This window comes from Daucus carota, chromosome 1, assembly GCF_001625215.2.
Source record: "Daucus carota subsp. sativus chromosome 1, DH1 v3.0, whole genome shotgun sequence".
NCBI classification, from domain to species: Eukaryota; Viridiplantae; Streptophyta; class Magnoliopsida; order Apiales; family Apiaceae; genus Daucus; species Daucus carota.
The window spans coordinates 17617427-17635427 of NC_030381.2; the positions used below are offsets into that span (position 1 = coordinate 17617427).

The 18001-nt window shown below is 35.4% G+C and overlaps 2 protein-coding genes and 1 pseudogene across 2 annotated transcripts; all 3 read left to right on the plus strand.

Moving 5' to 3' along the window:
• The window catches only part of LOC108218403 (uncharacterized), a 34264-nt pseudogene extending 24966 nt beyond the window's left edge, over positions 1–9298 (plus strand).
• A 1281-nt stretch (positions 9299–10579) lies between these two features.
• On the plus strand, positions 10580–12879 carry LOC108205358 (uncharacterized). The gene is made up of 2 exons (XM_017375296.2): positions 10580–10737; positions 11035–12879. Exon 2 carries the CDS (start codon positions 11190–11192, stop codon positions 12549–12551), a length of 1362 nt encoding a protein of 453 aa, XP_017230785.1. The 5' UTR covers positions 10580–10737; positions 11035–11189; the 3' UTR covers positions 12552–12879.
• Positions 12880–14836: 1957 nt separating this feature from the next.
• LOC108205359 (early nodulin-like protein 20) lies at positions 14837–15611 on the plus strand. Its single transcript, XM_017375297.2, has 2 exons — positions 14837–15011; positions 15277–15611. The coding sequence occupies exons 1-2, from the start codon at positions 14837–14839 to the stop codon at positions 15609–15611; spliced, it is 510 nt and encodes a 169-aa protein (XP_017230786.1).
• Positions 15612–18001: the final 2390 nt, after the last annotated feature.

Consider the following 18001-nt stretch of genomic DNA (forward strand, 5'->3'; position numbering starts at 1 on the left):
GTTGTGGGTTCTCAACTTCCATTGCTGCACTAAAAGTAGAAAAAATTTGAAGACTGGAGGAAGTAGTAGGAACAGAAGGTACCTGCATCGGTGATGGTAATGACAAGGGTACTTGATCATTAGCAAGTATCCTCATCAAATCACTGCACACCCTCTTGCTTTGCACCCAGCAATCCAAAGTGTTGTCTGGCTGTGCTATTGCTAAGTTCTTGACAAGATGGTTAGCCATAATCATCAAGAATCTAGCAAAATAAATATTCCTAGGAATGTCCTCATGAGGACCTAACTTAGCTACAATCTCAAATAAAACTAAGTCACCAATATTGAAATATTCATCAGTTAAGAGCATATGGAACATAGTTTGCATAGACATAGTAAAGGCATCATAATTAGATACTTTACCAGAAAACACCTTAATAAAGGAATCACAAAGAAAACTCCATTCTTTGCGCATATGGCGCCTAAGAATTTGTCCTAAGTTAGACAAATCACCATTATAATGCATATCTCTAAGCATCCTAACAATCTCATCATCAGTAGGCATTCTATCAGTGGAAGGAAGTTTAAGAGCAACCCTAACAGTCTCACCATTTATGTTATAATTAACATCATTAATCATAACAGTGAGGGTTTTAGTTCCAGAATCATACCTGGCAGAGGTCCACATTTGCTCCACAATTTCACAGAAGATAGTTGGAGCATGAAGCATAGCATACGAGAACTTGCATTCTTTAATGAAGTCCATTACAGTATGAAAGGCTGCAGTCTTGTTGCCCGTCTTGTCGACATACGCCACATGATTATTTTGCTCGTAGATGAACCCAGTAGCACTTGTAACCTTCACTATAGATGCCATTTGATGAGAGAACTTGAAGAGAAGATTAGGGCTCGAGAGAGATTAGAGAGAGAAGAGAGTTAAGAGTTTTCAAATGCAGATGTAAAGTGAAATAAAATTAAAGGCAAACTATTTATACTCTCAGTAAAAAGTAAATGAAGTAACCGTTCAAAAGTAGCCAAGCGTCATCAACTGATATATATACACACGTGTATGTATATATCGATCGATAATTAATTAGGAACTGGCGGTTGATATTTTAATATATCAACGGCTAAATAAAAGAGCCATTGATATGTCAAAATTTCATTCACTTATCCAGTGATATGTGACACACTATCAATTTCTAAAATAGCGATTGATAGTGGTCATTCAGATTAAGATAACACAATATCCCATATGTCACATATCACAGGCTGCATAAAATAAAGTAAAAAATTAACTAGAGAAATTTAACATACCAAGTTCACTTACTAATCTTGAGAATGTAGATTCATCAAGTGGTTTGGTAAAAATATCTGCTAGTTGCTTTTCACTGGGAACAAAATGGAGCTCAATTGTTCCATTCATCACATGTTCCCTAATGAAATGATACCTGATGTCAATGTGTTTTGTTCTTGAGTGCTGCACTGGATTCTCAGTTATGGCAATAGCACTTGTGTTGTCACAGAAAATAGGGATTTTGGAGATTTTCAATCCATAATCCACTAATTGATTTTTCATCCATAAAATCTGTGCACAACAACTTCCAGCTGCAATATATTCAGCTTCTGCAGTTGATGTAGAAACTGAGTTCTGCTTTTTGCTAAACCAAGAAACCAGCTTATTTCCAAGAAATTGACACATGTCAGTGGTGCTTTTTCTGTCAATTCTACACTCTGCATAATCAGCATCTGAAAAACCAATAAAGTCAAAACCAGAATCTCTAGGATACCAAATGCCAAGATTTGGAGTACCCTTGAGATATCTGAAAATCCTTTTAATTGCTATCAAATGAGATTCCCTAGGATCAGCTTGGAATCTAGCACAAAGACCAGTGGCAAACATTATATCAGGTCTACTGGCTGTTAAATATAAAAGTGAGCCAACCATGCCCCTATAGCTTGAAATGTCCACTTTCTTTTCCTTAGTATTCAATTCAAGTTTAGTGGCAGTGGCCATGGGAGTTTTAGCAGTTGAGCAATTTATAAGATCAAACTTTTTCAATAAGTCATAGACATATTTAGTTTGACTGATAAATATGCCATCACTGACTTGTTTGACTTGCAAACCAAGAAAGTAAGTCAATTCTCCCATCATGCTCATTTCATATTTACTTTGCATTAGCTTGGCAAACTTTTTGCAAAATTTCTCATTTGTAGACCTAAATATTATGTCATCCACATAAATCTGAACAAATATACTAGAACCATTAACATTTCTATAAAATAAAGTTTTATCTACAGTACCTCTTGTGAAGTGATTCTCAAGAAGAAACTGTGATAAAGTGTCATACCCTCTAGGTGTTTGCTTCAGTCCATAGAGAGCTTTCAAGAGAAGATATACAAATTTTGGAAAATTTGGATCTTCAAAACCAGGTGGCTGACGTAAGACTTCTTCTTCAAGCTCACCATTCAGAAAGGCACTCTTGACATCCATCTGATAGACTTTGAAATTGGCATGAGCAGCATAAACAAGAAAAATTCTGATTGCTTCAAGTATGGCTACAGGAGCAAATTTTTCATCATAATCTATTCCTTCTTCTTGACAGTAGTCCTTAACAACTAGTTTTGCTTTGTTCCTTGTCACCACACCATTTTCATCCATCTTGTTTCTGAATACCCATCTTGTACCAACAATTGCTCTATCTTTTGGTTTGGGTACCAGCTTCCACACTTTGTTCCTTTCAAACTGATTTAGCTCCTCTTGCATGGCTAGAATCCAGTCAGGATCAAGAAGAGCTTCTTCAACCTTTTTAGGTTCTTCCTGTGATAGAAAGCTGCTGTATAGACATTCATCCATAGTTGTTCTTCTAGTTTTGACACCAGCAGCTGCATCTCCAATAATAAGCTCAAAGGGATGATCCCTTGTCCATTTTCTTTGTGGGGGAAGATTTGATCTAGATGAACTGGCTTCATTTGTAAAGTCAGTTTCATTTTGAGAAGCTCCCCCTAAGTGTATGTACCTTGAACTACTAGCCATTGAAGGACTAGTATTGGATAAGTCATTAGCCATTGATGTAGACTGAGTTACATCAACTGCTGTTCTGTTATTTGGTAACTTATTACCAGTTGATGGAGGATGTGTACCAGAAAATCATGTTTTCAACACAATCATCATCATCACTTTCCAGTTCTATTACTCCTTCAGTTTCATTTTCAAATTGAAGAACATCATGAAATCCTTCATCATCTAAGCCTTGAATTTTCTTGTCATCAAACATTACATGGACAGATTCCAGAACAATGTTTAATCTTAGGTTATAAACTCTATAGGCTTTTCCAACAGCATATCCAACAAATATACCCTCATCTGCCTTTGCTTCAAATTTACCAAGATTCTCACCTTGATTTCTTAACACAAAACATTTGCATCCAAAGACATGTAGGAAGTTCAATGTTAGCTTCTTTCCTTTAAACAATTGATAGGGGGTCATTCCTTGTGCTTGATTTATCAGAGAGATATTTTGAGTGTAACATGCTGTGTTGACAGCCTCAACCCAAAATTAAGTTGGCAACTTTGATTCTTCAAGCATTGTTCTAGCAGCTTCAATAAGAGTTCTGTTCTTCCTTTCAACTACACCATTTTGTTGAGGAGTTCTTGCAGCAGAGAACTCATATCTTCACAGAAACTCTTCATAGTAGAGTTTTTGAACTCAATTCCATTATCACTTCTGATCCTTGAGACTTTTCTTACTAGATCAATGTTGTCAACTATCTTAATATGATTGATGATGATTTCACTTGCTTCATCCTTGGTATGAAGAAAATAAGTCCAAGTAAATCTTGTAAAATCATCCACAATCACAAGACAGTATTTCTTCTTTGAAATGGACATGATGTTGACTGGTCCAAACAAATCCATATGAAGAAGCTGTAGAGGTCTATCAATTGAGGATTTCAGTTTGCTTTTGAAAGAGGACTTTCTTTGATTCCCAATTTGACAAGCATCACAAAGACCATCCTTGGAAAATTCCAACTTTGGCAGTCCTCTAATAAGATCTTTTCTCAGAAGGTCATTCATGGCCTTGAAATTCAAATGGGAAAATTTCTTATGCCATAGCCAGCTGTCATCCAAAGTTGCTTTGCTGAACAAGCAAGTGAGAGAATCTGCACTGCTAGAGTTGAAATCAGCTATGTAGACATTTCCCTTCCTATTTCCAGTTAAAACCACTTTGTTATCTTTCTTATTAGAGATAACACAGGCTTCTGTTGAGAACCAAACTTGATGTCCTCTGTCACATAGTTGACTGATGCTAAGCAGATTGTGCTTAAGCCCTTTCACTAATGCAACATTGTCAATGATGACATTCCCTTTTGAAATTATGCCATCTCCAAGAGTAAATCCTTTGCTGTCATCTCCAAAGGTTATACTTGGGCTAGCCCTTTCCTCAAACTTGCTGAGCAGGGTAGAATCTCCAGTCATGTGCCTTGAGCAACCACTATCAAGATACCAAAGATTCTTTCTTCTTCCCTGCACAGATTCAAAACAATTTAAGTTGATTTGGTACCCAAGCAGTCTTGGGTCCAGTTTTGTTAGACACAACCTTTGGTTTAGAAGAATTAATTTCCTTGGATTTAGAGGGTTTGGAAACAACTTCATCCTCAGAATTAATCTTCTTAACTTTAGGCATCACAGCAGAGTTAGAGGAACCAACATTAGTAGAGTTCACAGAAAATTGATTTACATAAGCATGATTCATGTTATCATGAAGATTTGGCACATCAGACATGTTAAATGCACCAAAGAATGGATTAGGCATATTAGCATATTGAATGGGAGCATGAGGAAACATGGGCATATAAGACATGTGAGCATTCATCATAGGATTATGCATGCAATGATCAGATAGAGCATTTTTGCAGTTAACAGCAAGATGATTAACACTACCACATTTAGAGCAAGTTTTTCTAACAGCATTTTTGTCAGGTGTGCAATCATTCTTTTTATTGATCCCAACTTTGCCATTCCTAGAGCTCTTCTTCTTTCCTTTTCCAGCTTCCATTCTTACTTCACTGTGACCAATACCTTCCCTTTCAATTTTCTTGGAACTACCAGATTCCTTCACAAAATTTTTATTGATGGGCCCATACTTCTTATCCAACTTCTTGAGTTTGTTGTCATTAACTGCTGTTTGATTTTTCAATGGATAGCTTTCATCCGTTGATTGAGTATCTATCAATGGATGATCACTATCCACTAAGAGATCAGATTCATCTAACAACTTTTTGTCCTTTCTCCAGGAATTTTTACATGATTCCTTAAGAACTTGTGTGGAGCACATGTTCTCAAGAACATTCCTAGAATCTTTCCATTTAGCAATTATCTCTTGTTCCCTTTCCAGTTGCTTCTTGAGAATTTCTTCTCTTTTCAGAGCAGCCAGCAACTCATCTTTGGCAAGCTCAGAAGACTTTTTGATTTTATCCATTTGGGTTAATTCAGTCTCAAGCTTTCCATTTCTTTCAGCAAGCAAATCATTAGTCCATTTAATTCTAATATTTTCTTTTATTAGAGATTTAAGAGAGACTATAAGATTATAGATTTCATTAGACATGTCATCAATGATTTGTTTGCATTCAGACTTAGAGAGATCAGATGTGTTGGTGGTTTTAACCTGTCCATTGCTGGTGGTGGAAGAATCAGCTTCATCTCTAATTGCCATCAAGGCAAGATTGACATGTTCCTCATTGTCAGAATCTCCTTCATCAGCAGCCCAGTCACCATCCTCAGTTATGAGTGCCTTCTCCTTGCTTTGCTTGAGTAGATCAAAATACTTTCTTCTGTAATCCACATTTTCTGAAGAAGATCCTTTCTTTTCAGCAGAAGGTCTTCTGCACTAATTAGAGAAGTGTCCAGGTAGACCACAAGTGAAACACTTGAATTTTGATCTATCAACCATACCAGATGGTTTGGATTGATTTCCTGTGTTGAATGGTCTAGAGCTGACAGCATTTCGTTTGAACTTGAGCTTGGAGAATTTTCTGGCAAGAAATGCTAGATGCTCATCAAGGTCATCTAGCTTATGTTGAGCTGAAGATTCTTCATCTTCTTCAATGATTTTTGCTTTCTTCTTTCCATCATCCTTCTTTCCTTCACAAGCAAAGCTGCTTGAGACCTTTGCAGCAATCACAGATTTTAATGCCTTCTCCTCTTCCTCTTCCTTTTCCTTTTCTGCTACAAGAGCCACAGTTTTCTCCCTCTTGGAGTTCTTTTCCGGTTCTTCATCTTGCTGTATTTCAAGCTCATAAGTCTTAAGAATACCATAGAGTTTGTCAAGAGAGTATTCATTAAAATTCTGAGCTTGTCTTAAAGCAACAGTCATAGGTTTCCAATCTCTAGGCAAGGCTCTCAAGAATTTGAGATTTGAGTCCTTTTTTCTACCATACAACTTTAATCCATTTAACAGTTTTTGAAATCTGTTAAATAAATCATTTAGAGATTCCCCAGATTTAGAATGAAAGCTCTCATACTGTTGGACAAACAGTTGCATCTTGTTTTCCCTAACTTGATCAGTGCCTTCACATAGAGTTTGAATAGTGTCCCACACTTCTTTTGCAGTAGGGCAATTGATAACGCTATCAAACATATCATCATCAATACCATTAAAAAGAATGTTCATAGCCTTGTTATCCTTGTGCACTTCTTTCTCATCTTCTTTAGTAAACTCAGAAGGATTTTTAGGCACTTCAACATCTTCTGCTTCACTTCCATCAAGTCTCAGGGCAGTATTGATTTTGACTGGAACATGTGGTCCTTTCTCAATACAGTTGATGTAGCTAGGATCTAAGGAGAGAAGATGCATCCTCATTTTTACTTTCCAATGAAAGTAGTGTTCTTTGACCAGCATTGGAATCTTGACTCCTTCATCCCTTCTTCCCATTGTTGATTGTCTTTAGGATCTGAAACTTCTTGTATGTTAGAAGCCCGGGTCTGATACCAATTGTTATTTAGACAATACAAACAATAAGTTAGAGTTGTCAATATTTGACTAAATTGCTTTTGGTTTAGCTTCCAAAGCTGGTGCAGCATCTGTCACATCAACCCATGTGCTCTTTGTCTTTTACCTGACTTGTAGCTGTCAATTGCTGATAGTCAATTGCTAATATTATCGATTGATAATATTCTGAAATAGCAGTTGACAGTCTTCATTGAATTATGGGATAATGGAGTTGATGTAGTGATTGATAGTTTCCTCCAAATTAGCCATTGATACTTCATAATTAGCGATCGATCTTCACTTCACTTGGATAGATTACATGACTTCTCATATTTACAATTATGTCACCCTATCTAAACATCCATTGATAGATCAACTGCTAATCTAAAAGTACACATTATTATTACATCAACTGCTAAGATACTCAAGCTTTGTTACAGTACCTCATCATCCGTTGATGGGTTAATCTGATCAATTGATACTGCCTTAGCATGCAATCAATTGATCAGCTACATGTAATTTTATTCTAAGTAAGAATAAAATACTTTGTATCATCAAGTATCACATATTCCTAACAAAGAATCTTCTCAGTTTTTAAATTTTTAGCTAAGAATAATTTGTCATTTCATGGTTCCAAAAAAAAGATTATATGAAAAAAGCAATGGTAACTTTTTAGGTTTAATTGAAATGTTAGCTGAGTATGACCCAATTATCCAAGAACATGTTAGTCGTATCACTAATGATGATATTTATATTCATTATCTAGTTAACTCAATTCAAAATGTGTTGATAATTTTGCTTGGTTCTGCAATTAAAAGTGAAATCATTAGAAGAGTAAAACGTGCAAAATATTTCTCTGTGATACTTGATTGTACACCCGATGTAAGTCACCAAGAGCAAATGTCTTTGATATTAAGATATGTGAATGTCTCATCGAATCCTATTACTGTTGAAGAATCTTTTTTAGGATTTTTTGGATGTGAATGATACAACTGGACAAGGACTTTTTGATGTTTTACAAAATGAATTAAAAATGCTTATACTTGATGTGTGAAGACAAGGTTATGATAATGGTTCAAATATGAAAGGAAAACATCAAGGAGTACAAAAAAAATTATTGGAAATTAATTCTACAGCTTTTTATACTCCTTGAGGTTGTCATAGTCTAAACTTGACATTATGTGATACGGCTAATACATGTGGTAAAGCTAAAGATATTTTTGGAGTTATAGAACGCATATACACAATTTTTTCATGTTCTACAAAAAGATGGTAAATTTTGAAAGAAAATGTGGGATTGACTTTAAAGTCATTATCATCTACTCGTTGTGAGATTCGTGTTGAGAGTGTCAAAGCTATAAGATTTCGAATGTTAGATATACGAGAAGCTTTGCTTCAAGTAGCGGATATTGATAATGATTCAAAAGTGAAGAGTGAATCTAAATCGTTAGCAATGAATGAGCTTGGTGATTTTGAATTTTTAGTTGCAATTATTATTTGGTATGAAATATTACATGCTGTTAATATTGTGAGTAAATTTTTGCAATCAAAGGACATGCTTGTTGATGTAGCTATTGAAAAAATAAAAGGGTTAGTATCATTTTTTGAGGACTATAGAGAAACTGGTTTTAACGATGCTTTAAATAGTGCAAAAGAACTTGCTACTGAAAGAATGTTGATCCTGTATTTCCCCAAAAGCGTGAAATTCGAAGGAAAAGGTTCTTTGATGAAAATTTGGACTCATCATCAAGTGCTCCATTATCCGCAGAGGAAAAATTTAGAGTTGATTATTTTCTTAACATAGTTGATCAAGCGCTTAGTTCTCTAAATAGAAGATTTGAGGAATACAAAAATTATGAAAATATTTTTGGGTTCTTGTTTACTTATAAAAAGTTTAAGTCATTGGATGATAAGAGTTTGAAAAATTCATGTGTTCAAATAGAAAATGCACTAAAAAATGATGAGTTATCTGATATTGATGGGAATGACTTATATATGGAATTGAAATTGCTTAGAGACTTTCTTCCTGCTGACATTGTAGGAGCTACTAATGTTTTAAAATATTTGAAAGATTTGATTGTTTCCCCAATGGGTTTATTGCTTATAGAATTTTATTGACTATTCTTGTGACTGTTGTATCTGCAGAGAGGAGTTTTTCAAAACTGAAGTTGCTGAAGACTTACATGCGCTCCACAATGCTACAGGAAAGACTTAATGAATTAGCGATGATAGCAATTGAAAGTGATCTCTTACAATATGTAGAATATGAATATTTAGTTGATGATTTTGCATCGAAAAGTTTTCGAAGGATGTCACTTTTCAAATAAAATATGTAAACTATTGTGAAGTTATGATCAATGTAATAAAAGTTTGATATTTCTGTTAAGAATGCAGTTAATTTTTTGGTTTAGTGTATATTTTTTTTTCAATAAATGGGCCCCAAATTTAAATTTAGCACAGGGCCTCTTCTTTGATTGAGCCGGGCCTGGTTTTATCATAGGTATCTTTTGGGAGACACTTAAGGTTGGTTTCTTAGATTTGGACTAGACTAACCAATGCTAGTATACACTTTCGATATTCGAATTATATTGTGTTAGTACGATTTATATCATGTTAAAATGAGTTAAATAAAGGTCTCTTTGTACTATGAATATGTTTTTACGGGAAATATGGATATTATTAGTCAGTTTTCATAATAAAATAATATTTAAAATTAATAAAAACAGATGTATCATCAAAAATCCAAATTAAAATATTAACTAAAGTAAATAATCATAAAATATATTTTTATAAATGACAGGTTCTTATCTCACACAGTTGTAACGTTGGTTCATATCGCACAGGTTTCAAAGTTATATGCTAATTATCATAATAATAAATGATAACGTGTATATAGAATTTTGGTTTAGGATTTCTTGCATTTTTTTCAAAATTAAAACATGAATATATAATCTTTTATCATCAAAGATTATTATGAAAATTTTAAATATTTTACGGATTAAAGACTACTTATTTTCAAATCAAATATTATTATCTACTTTTAATTTTTATAGAATTAGACAATATATTTACCAAATTTTGAGATTGTAAGGAAATCCAAGTAACACCGTGCAAAATCCATGATTACGGGGTTGTTTGTTTAAGAGAAGCAGACGCTGCTTCTGACTTCTGCTTTTCTTGACCCGTTTGTGTAAATAAGCAGAATCACTTTTAAGAAGCTGGAAATGTTAGCTTCTCTCTCAGAACTTCTGCTTCTTTTCCAAACATTTTATTCACTTATTTATTTCTCACTTCTTATTCACTTCTGCAGTTTAAGCAAAAAGTCACCTTTTTTAAGTTTGCCCAAACGGCCCCCGCATCTTCCAACTTTTTATTAGTACCGCAACTGCAACTGTGATACATATTGGGCTGTACACTTTTGTGTTCCCCTATGTTTTTGTTTCATTCATGTTCTTGAGTGTAGATATACACCAGCTTTTGGCCTCTTCTGCCTTTCTTCTGTAGGTGTTTCATTATAAAAAATTGAACTGGCCCCATCAAATCCTCCCCATTCATTGAATCTGCATTCTCATTTTTTTTCATCCGTACAATCACTTAAATATATAATACTATATGATATTAATATATCACAGAATTTTCTTATTTTCTCCATCTTCTCTGAAGCTCTGTACTTTTTGGTCTTCACCACACTCTTGGAGCTTACTTTCAAGAACTTGGCCTTGATTGTTTCTCAGCTGTCAACTTTTGTGTGCTTTTACTGATCAAGGTTATTTCTTTCAACCCTTTAAATAGCTCAACTCAAAAAGGCTCTTTTTATATATATAAAAAAAGGAAAGGCACCTTTATAATTTTGCAGTTATAAAGATTGTATCTTTATATTCTTCATGTTCCTCTTTGATTTTTATTGATGATTGTGGTGTGTGTTTTGGTGTTTGATTTAGAGGGGTCTTTTTTATGTTGCTTTTTTGCATGATTGATATGTTGCTTGATTCTAGAATTGTTTCTTGAAAATGAGCTTATGGTGTAGGAGATGAACTAGGTTTTGATTGTTTGTGCATTGTAGATTGAATAACTATATGGAGTTTTGGATTACATGGATTGGAGATACTGGTGATTGATGGGATTGTATGTATTGGCATATAGTTCTGTCAAGGTATTAGATTAGGCCTGAATTAGGGTGGTTGTTTTAAGTTTGTTTCTAGTCATTGGGGGCGAGAAATGGAAGGGAATTTGCAATCAGGAAATATGTTTTCGGGAATGGGGGCTTATGGAGGAGGAGGGGGACTTGACTTGCAGGGGTGTTTGGGAGTACACCATCATCAACAACCATCTTCACTGCAACAACATCAGCAGCAGCAGCAGCAACAGCAGCAGCAGTCTGATTGCGGGCAAGGGGGCATTCCTCATCCATCAATCCATGACAATTTTCCCCACGCAACTGGAGGCAGGCAAGACTATGATCAGACAATTTCAATGGCTGAATATTCTAGGGGCAAGCATTCCGCAAGTGATGAGGAGCCCAGTTTTACAGATGATGCTGCTGACGGTCACAGTTATGGGAGTAGAGGAAATAATGTCCCGCACTGGCATCGTGTGAAATGGACTGATGTAATGGTGAGGCTAATGATAACAGCTGTTTCGTACATAGGCGAGGAAGTGGCTGCTGAGTCTGGTGGTGGGGCAAGAAGGAAATATGCCAATTTGCAGAAAAAAGGTAAATGGAAATCAGTTTCGAAGGTCATGGCTGAAAGGGGCCATTTTGTTTCACCTCAACAGTGTGAGGATAAGTTTAACGATCTTAATAAAAGGTACAAGAGACTGAATGAGATCCTTGGGCGGGGAACAACTTGTGAGGTTGTTGAGAATAACTCACTCTTGGAGGTGTTGGATCACATACCAGAGAAACTGAAAGAGGAGGTTAGAAAGATTCTTAGTTCAAAGCATTTGTACTATGAAGAGATGTGTTCTTATCATAATGGGAATCGCCTGCATCTGCCTCCAGATCCTGAATTGCAATATTCTTTGAGGTTGGCTCTTAGAAGTAAAGATGATCATGAGACCAATGAAGCAAGGAAGCACCCACACAATGACATTGATAATGATGATCAAGACATTGAGATGGAAGAGCAGGCTAATTCTCTGGACAGGCATGCATCTCAAGGGGAGCGCAGGGAAACATATGGGATCCCAGGGGCTTCTATGAAGAGAGTAAAACAATGTCAGGGTCATGAAAGTAATGCCTATGGTAATTCCCTCACTTCTTTAGATTGTAACAAAGGTTTCAGCTCTCAGGCACAAATTGCTCCTGTTGATATGAATCAAGTATTACCACAAGGTGTGAATGCAAACTTGTCGCAAAAACAGTGTATGGAACATCACTCGATGCAGATTGAAAGACAGAAGCTACAGATTCAGGCGCAGATGTTAGAATTGGAGAAAGAACGGTTCGAGTGGCAAAAAACTTGCAGGAAAAGAGACAGGGAGCTGGAGATGATGAAAATGGAAAATGAGAGGATGAAGCTCGAGAATGAGCACATAGCACTAGAACTGAAGCGCAAGGAGATGGGCGCAGACAACTGATTGCTCAGTAAAATTCAAAATTTTCGACTAGTTTGTGAGGTTTTAGTTTTATTATGCTGACATTTCAAGTTTCTCTGATTACAGAACATTGGTTCTGAGACCTTGTTGAGTTTATATCCGTACTTGTGTTGCACATGATAAATCATGGTTGAATCTGGCTTGTGCTGCAGTGTTTGATCCTAAAATATGAATTTTTGATGTGCAGTACTTGGCCCTCTTTTTCATAGACTAGGTTCTGGTGTGACACTTGAGCATGTTATCCTAGACTATGATTTTTGTTTGACGGTGTTTAATTTTGACTTGATCCTTATAATTTCTTTTCTTTGTACTTGAATTTGCTTTGCACATCCTCTCTATTGTATGGAAATAATGCGTATTATATGACTACCTCAAGGGGTACAATCAGTGTTTGGTTGTCTATAAATTATATACCTGTACTTGAAATCATAAAAATTTTATGATTCACCACATTAAAATCAGGTATCTTATAATTATCTTGTTGAGGTGAGCGGGCAGAGCACAACATATCAAGGCCTCAAGTACACTAGCAGGTGTTTACCTGGTGATTCCAGTTTCATTTGGAAAGAAAAAGCACTTACCTGCTAGCATACGTGAGACCCTGACATGTTGTGTGATAGGGACTTCTTGCAGTAAGAAGCAACTTAGATGGTTGCAGGGCCGGGTTTAGTTTGTTATAGGGCTGACCTATTAAATTTGTGCAAATTTGCCATGCATCCACTATTCTTAAGCCTGCAACTGCAAATTAAAATCGTGGAACAAGGTTTCCCAGATATATTAGTGAAGTGTTTTTATCATCTTTCATCCAGATAGTTGTGTGCTGATTTTATGTTTATCAATCCATAACAGTTTCCAGAGAACTCTTACTATCAAGCATTGTGCAAACCAGTAATTACATTCTTGAGTTCTAAATCATGCAGGAGTGTTGATGTAAGTCTACTTCACTAATAGGTTGCGGACATTATACTCGTTTCTGGTTGGTGTACCAGATACGATTTGCATTCGTTCCATCCTGGTAATCACTGATAAATGTCTTGATTAGTTTAGGAAGAGTGCCTTGCCCCTTTTGGATGATCTCTAAACCATATATCTCTACTGTTCCTTTCTTCTCTTATAAACTTTATGTAGTTTTTGGCTGGGCTTTTAAGGAGTTTATAATCTGAAAAATGTATGTCTTTTTTTACTCAATAATATATTCTCTAGAGCTGTCCTCCATTGGTTGGGGATAAAACTATTTGCGTATTCAATACTATTTCTTTTGTTCGCTTGAAAGGTTTTAAGTATGCATAAAATCCAAATAAAGCTTTAAACTTGAATATTGCTTTGAGCTCTTCACAATGGCTATATACTGGTAGCTTTGTTGTAGGAATATAAAGGAAAGCTAGAGCCCTCTGCACAGTCTATTTTGTTGAAGCTGATGTGATACATCATGAATCAAGAAGTAGCAGTCCTCATATGGGTTTCTTATTGATTACTGGTGTTAACCCAGACAACCTTTGTTTAGGTGTTCTTTTAGCGGTAGCTGCTGGCTTGGTTTGTAATCTTTTGATGCCCACAAGGTAGTCTCTTTTGAGGCATCTTTTAGGAGGTTTTTGTCTTTCTCGTTGTTCGCTTCAATATCATCTCAAGTCTCAACCGTTTATCTATGTCGTAGTTTTTTACAACATGAGGACTGAGACGGAGAATGCTGTGCTTTTTTTGCTGTTCGGTTTATTGACAAGTACTTCATTAAATATTCATGTATATGGCTTGCTGTCTAGATACATAAATCTTCCTACAATAAATTTGCCGCTTTATAACATGCTCTGTGCGTCAATATTGTTTGTGCCTATTTTATAGAAGAGTTTACAATCTGAGCAAACCCTGTTTGATTAATGAGTAATTCCTCAAAGAGTTTGCAAGCTGAGCAGCTGGTTCCATTTGTACACTGGGTAGTTCTGAAAGTTAGACTTGGTTCATACCTACTGGATGAAGTTGTATATAGAAAGAAATTAGGTGATAAAGTAATTCATGCAGAAATAGTAGATTAAACAGAATGGCAAATTGGCAACAAAGGCATGAGTCTGTTTGTAACAATATTGGGTCTGTACTGTACTTGTGTGTCAGCTCAAACTTCATCACTTAAGATGTGATATTGCTACCAGTTAGGCAGTTAAATTATTGGTAATACATAGTTTGAGTAGATAATAGGGTAACTGATATACATTTCTCTGGTGTTAGAAAGATAGACCGATATTTTTAGAGAGTGATTCACTTACAAGTTACAGATGAGGTGGAATGGAGTAATGTGGTGGTTTATGGTGGCAGCTGTAGTGGCAACGACAACGGGGGGGAAAGAACCAGAGCTGCACAGGGTGGGAGGCAAACGAGGGTGGACTGATCAAAATGTAAATTACACAGAATGGGCAATGAATCAGACTTTCTATGTCGGCGACTGGCTCTGTAATTATCTCTTCCTCACTGTATCTAACTTGTTTTCCTGGCTTCATAATAATTTAAACAGTCTTTGTTTTTATACCAATACATACATAGAAATTTTATTACATCTGCATGTCAAGTGTTTGTTGACTATGATTTGATTTGAGTGTTTTGGGTCTCCAATAAAAAACTTTGAGTGTTATATTCCTTACTGCTATGGTTTTTAGTGACTCGAATTCTCAATGTTGCTTCTTGGACTCCATAATTACTGATGTCGATGTATGGTTAGATTTTGGATTTGACAAGCGCAAATACAATGTGCTAGAGGTGAACCAAACAAGCTATCAGCAATGTAATGACAAAGGTTTTATCAAGAATATTACAAGGGGCGGCCGTGATGTTTATAATCTCACAGAAGCGAAGCTATTTTACTTCCTCAGCAGCGGAGGCTACTGCTTTCATGGCATGAAATTAGCTGTCGATGTTGTGGAATTTGTGCCCTCTTCGGAAACAGTTCTGTATGACAATGGCTCTCCAGTACTAATGGCAGCCACAATAGGCAAGCCGTCCCTCTTGCATTTGATCTGCTTTGGTCTTACACTTAGAAGAATACTAAATTATTAGTAGTTGAACAGAAGCTACTCAGCTTACCTGGTTTTGGTCATAACTTATGCAGTCATTTTAGTCTGAATGACAATAGTGTGTGATAGTAGACAAAATTCAGTCTGAGTGCAAATTACTACTAGCATCATAGTTCTGTTCTGTAAGTAGTTTTCGAGGAACCTGCATTATGAATCTGTGGAGTTTCATCACTTGAGACGAAATGCAGAATAAACCTTGATACGTTCTTCACGGATACATGCTGATCCTCCATGCTAATTTGAAACCAGAAAAATACTATTTAAGAATTGTTTTGTAATCTTTGTAATGATCTTCTATCCTACTATCATAAAAGGGCCTAGAGCTTATTGAGCTTGCTTAACATTAATCATGCAAATAGATTTGCGTTAAAGATGTTGTGCATTGCTTAGTCTCTTTCCAAGCTTTTAGAGCTATTGTCAGTCTGTCTGGTTTGTCATATCTACATTTTTTGTGGCTTTCAAGTCTTTCTATTTGAATGTGTTTTTCGATCTCTGAGTGAAGAGAACATAGACACTCAGTCTAATACGTAATGTTTATATGTTCTGATGACTTGCTTATGCTTACATTTATGGAAGATGATTAACTATTAACCAATAGAGTGCCCAGTAACATTTCCACATTAATAGTCCTTCACTAAGAACTGGCCTTGGCTCTATGCTGTTATGCCTGATATTTTATTAATCTCTACTTCTTGGGACCAAATAGGTCAATACATTGCCAAATTGCATGTACTTACCACCAATGCCCTTAGCATAGAAGCCTTATATTCACATTTATCTTTCTTCGGCGAAAGTCAACTCAAATAGTGAAGCCCTCGCCCCTCGACTCAGGCTCAACCTCTCGTTACCAAGAGAAGAGGATATCCGCGCAATATACACTTATCGCGCTTGTTTAAAATGTAAAATGGTCACAGGTGAGCATAACTGAATACAGTCTGCTTCAATTTGGATCTGTCATTTCTTATGATTGGCAGTAGTAGACTAGTAGTATGAGTCCCACTGTTATGTGGTCACAGTCCTAACTTGCAGATGAGCAGTACATGGGCTTCTATATAACTACACATCAAATGTGTCAACTATATTTCTGCACCTGCATCTCCAAATCCCTATATGAATATGTACTCGAATATATTATTTTAACTTATCCATTTAATTGCATGAATCATGAGGCATGTCCTTCATTTTGTTTTTAGGCTGATGATAGTTGCCCACAATAATTTAGCATTAAATTTGACTCTGACCTACTCACACGCAGAGAGACATGGCAACTCTTGTTGGTCTGATATGGAAAAAAGAAAAAAGAAACAAATTTTTTAATTTTGGTTTTGGCCAAAGTGGATAACTACTTCTGGGGATGCTTGGATTTCTCTTACTATCTTGTCAAGTAAAATAGGCCGACCCCTGAGTGCACAGATGCTCCTCCTTTTTTATTATTTGTTCTTTTCACTTTTAACATACAATTTTAGGTCTTTTAGTGCATATCTGATCGTTTGTTATAAATTAAAAAAATTTCAAAGCACCTAAATCACCGAAAGTCAAGATGTTCAATTTCTAAATAAAAAAACAGAGGGTGCACATAATTTTTCCAGGAAAATGGTATTTGTTGAGCCGTTCTTTCTGTTTACCGGAAACTTTGTACTCCCTCAGTCCTCGTTTACGTTCACTCTTCGTACGCATTTTGACACTCGCATAAGGTATAATTTTATAACTTTTTTTCAAAAAATTTCTTTTTTTATTTTTTTTTTAATATTATCTCAATAACTATTATATATAATATATATTAAGTACTCCGTATTTTTTGGTTAGGATTCCACACCCGGCTCTAACTATTACAAATCATTATAATCAGTATCATCAAAATTCAAAAAATTTACAAATTTTACAAAATTAAAAAAAAATTAAACACTACCTAATATAATATCCAGTGTTGTGAAAAGCGCAAATGGGTTCTAAGCGGTGAAAAGACCTTCAAGCGATAATGCGGACATTTAACCGGAAATTTAAACGGATTAATAAAACATAATTAAATATTTAGTTAATGTATCAATATATTTAAAAAAAATATCATGTTGTAGTAAGAATTTAAAATTTTAATATTTTTAATAAAATATTTTTTAATTTTTTAATATAATTATACTCCCTCTGTCCCAGTCAATTGTATACGTTTCTTTTTTACTGCTCGACACGCTTTTTAAGGCACTTATAAAACATAGTTCTACAACTTATTTGTAAGATTTTCTTTTTTTGTATAAAAGTATAAATGTTATACTTTTATACAGGAAAAAAAAAATTTAAAAATAATTTACAGAACTATACTATATTGAAGCATTAAAGTCCGTGCCGCGCCCCCGTCCCCCAATGTATACTATTGAC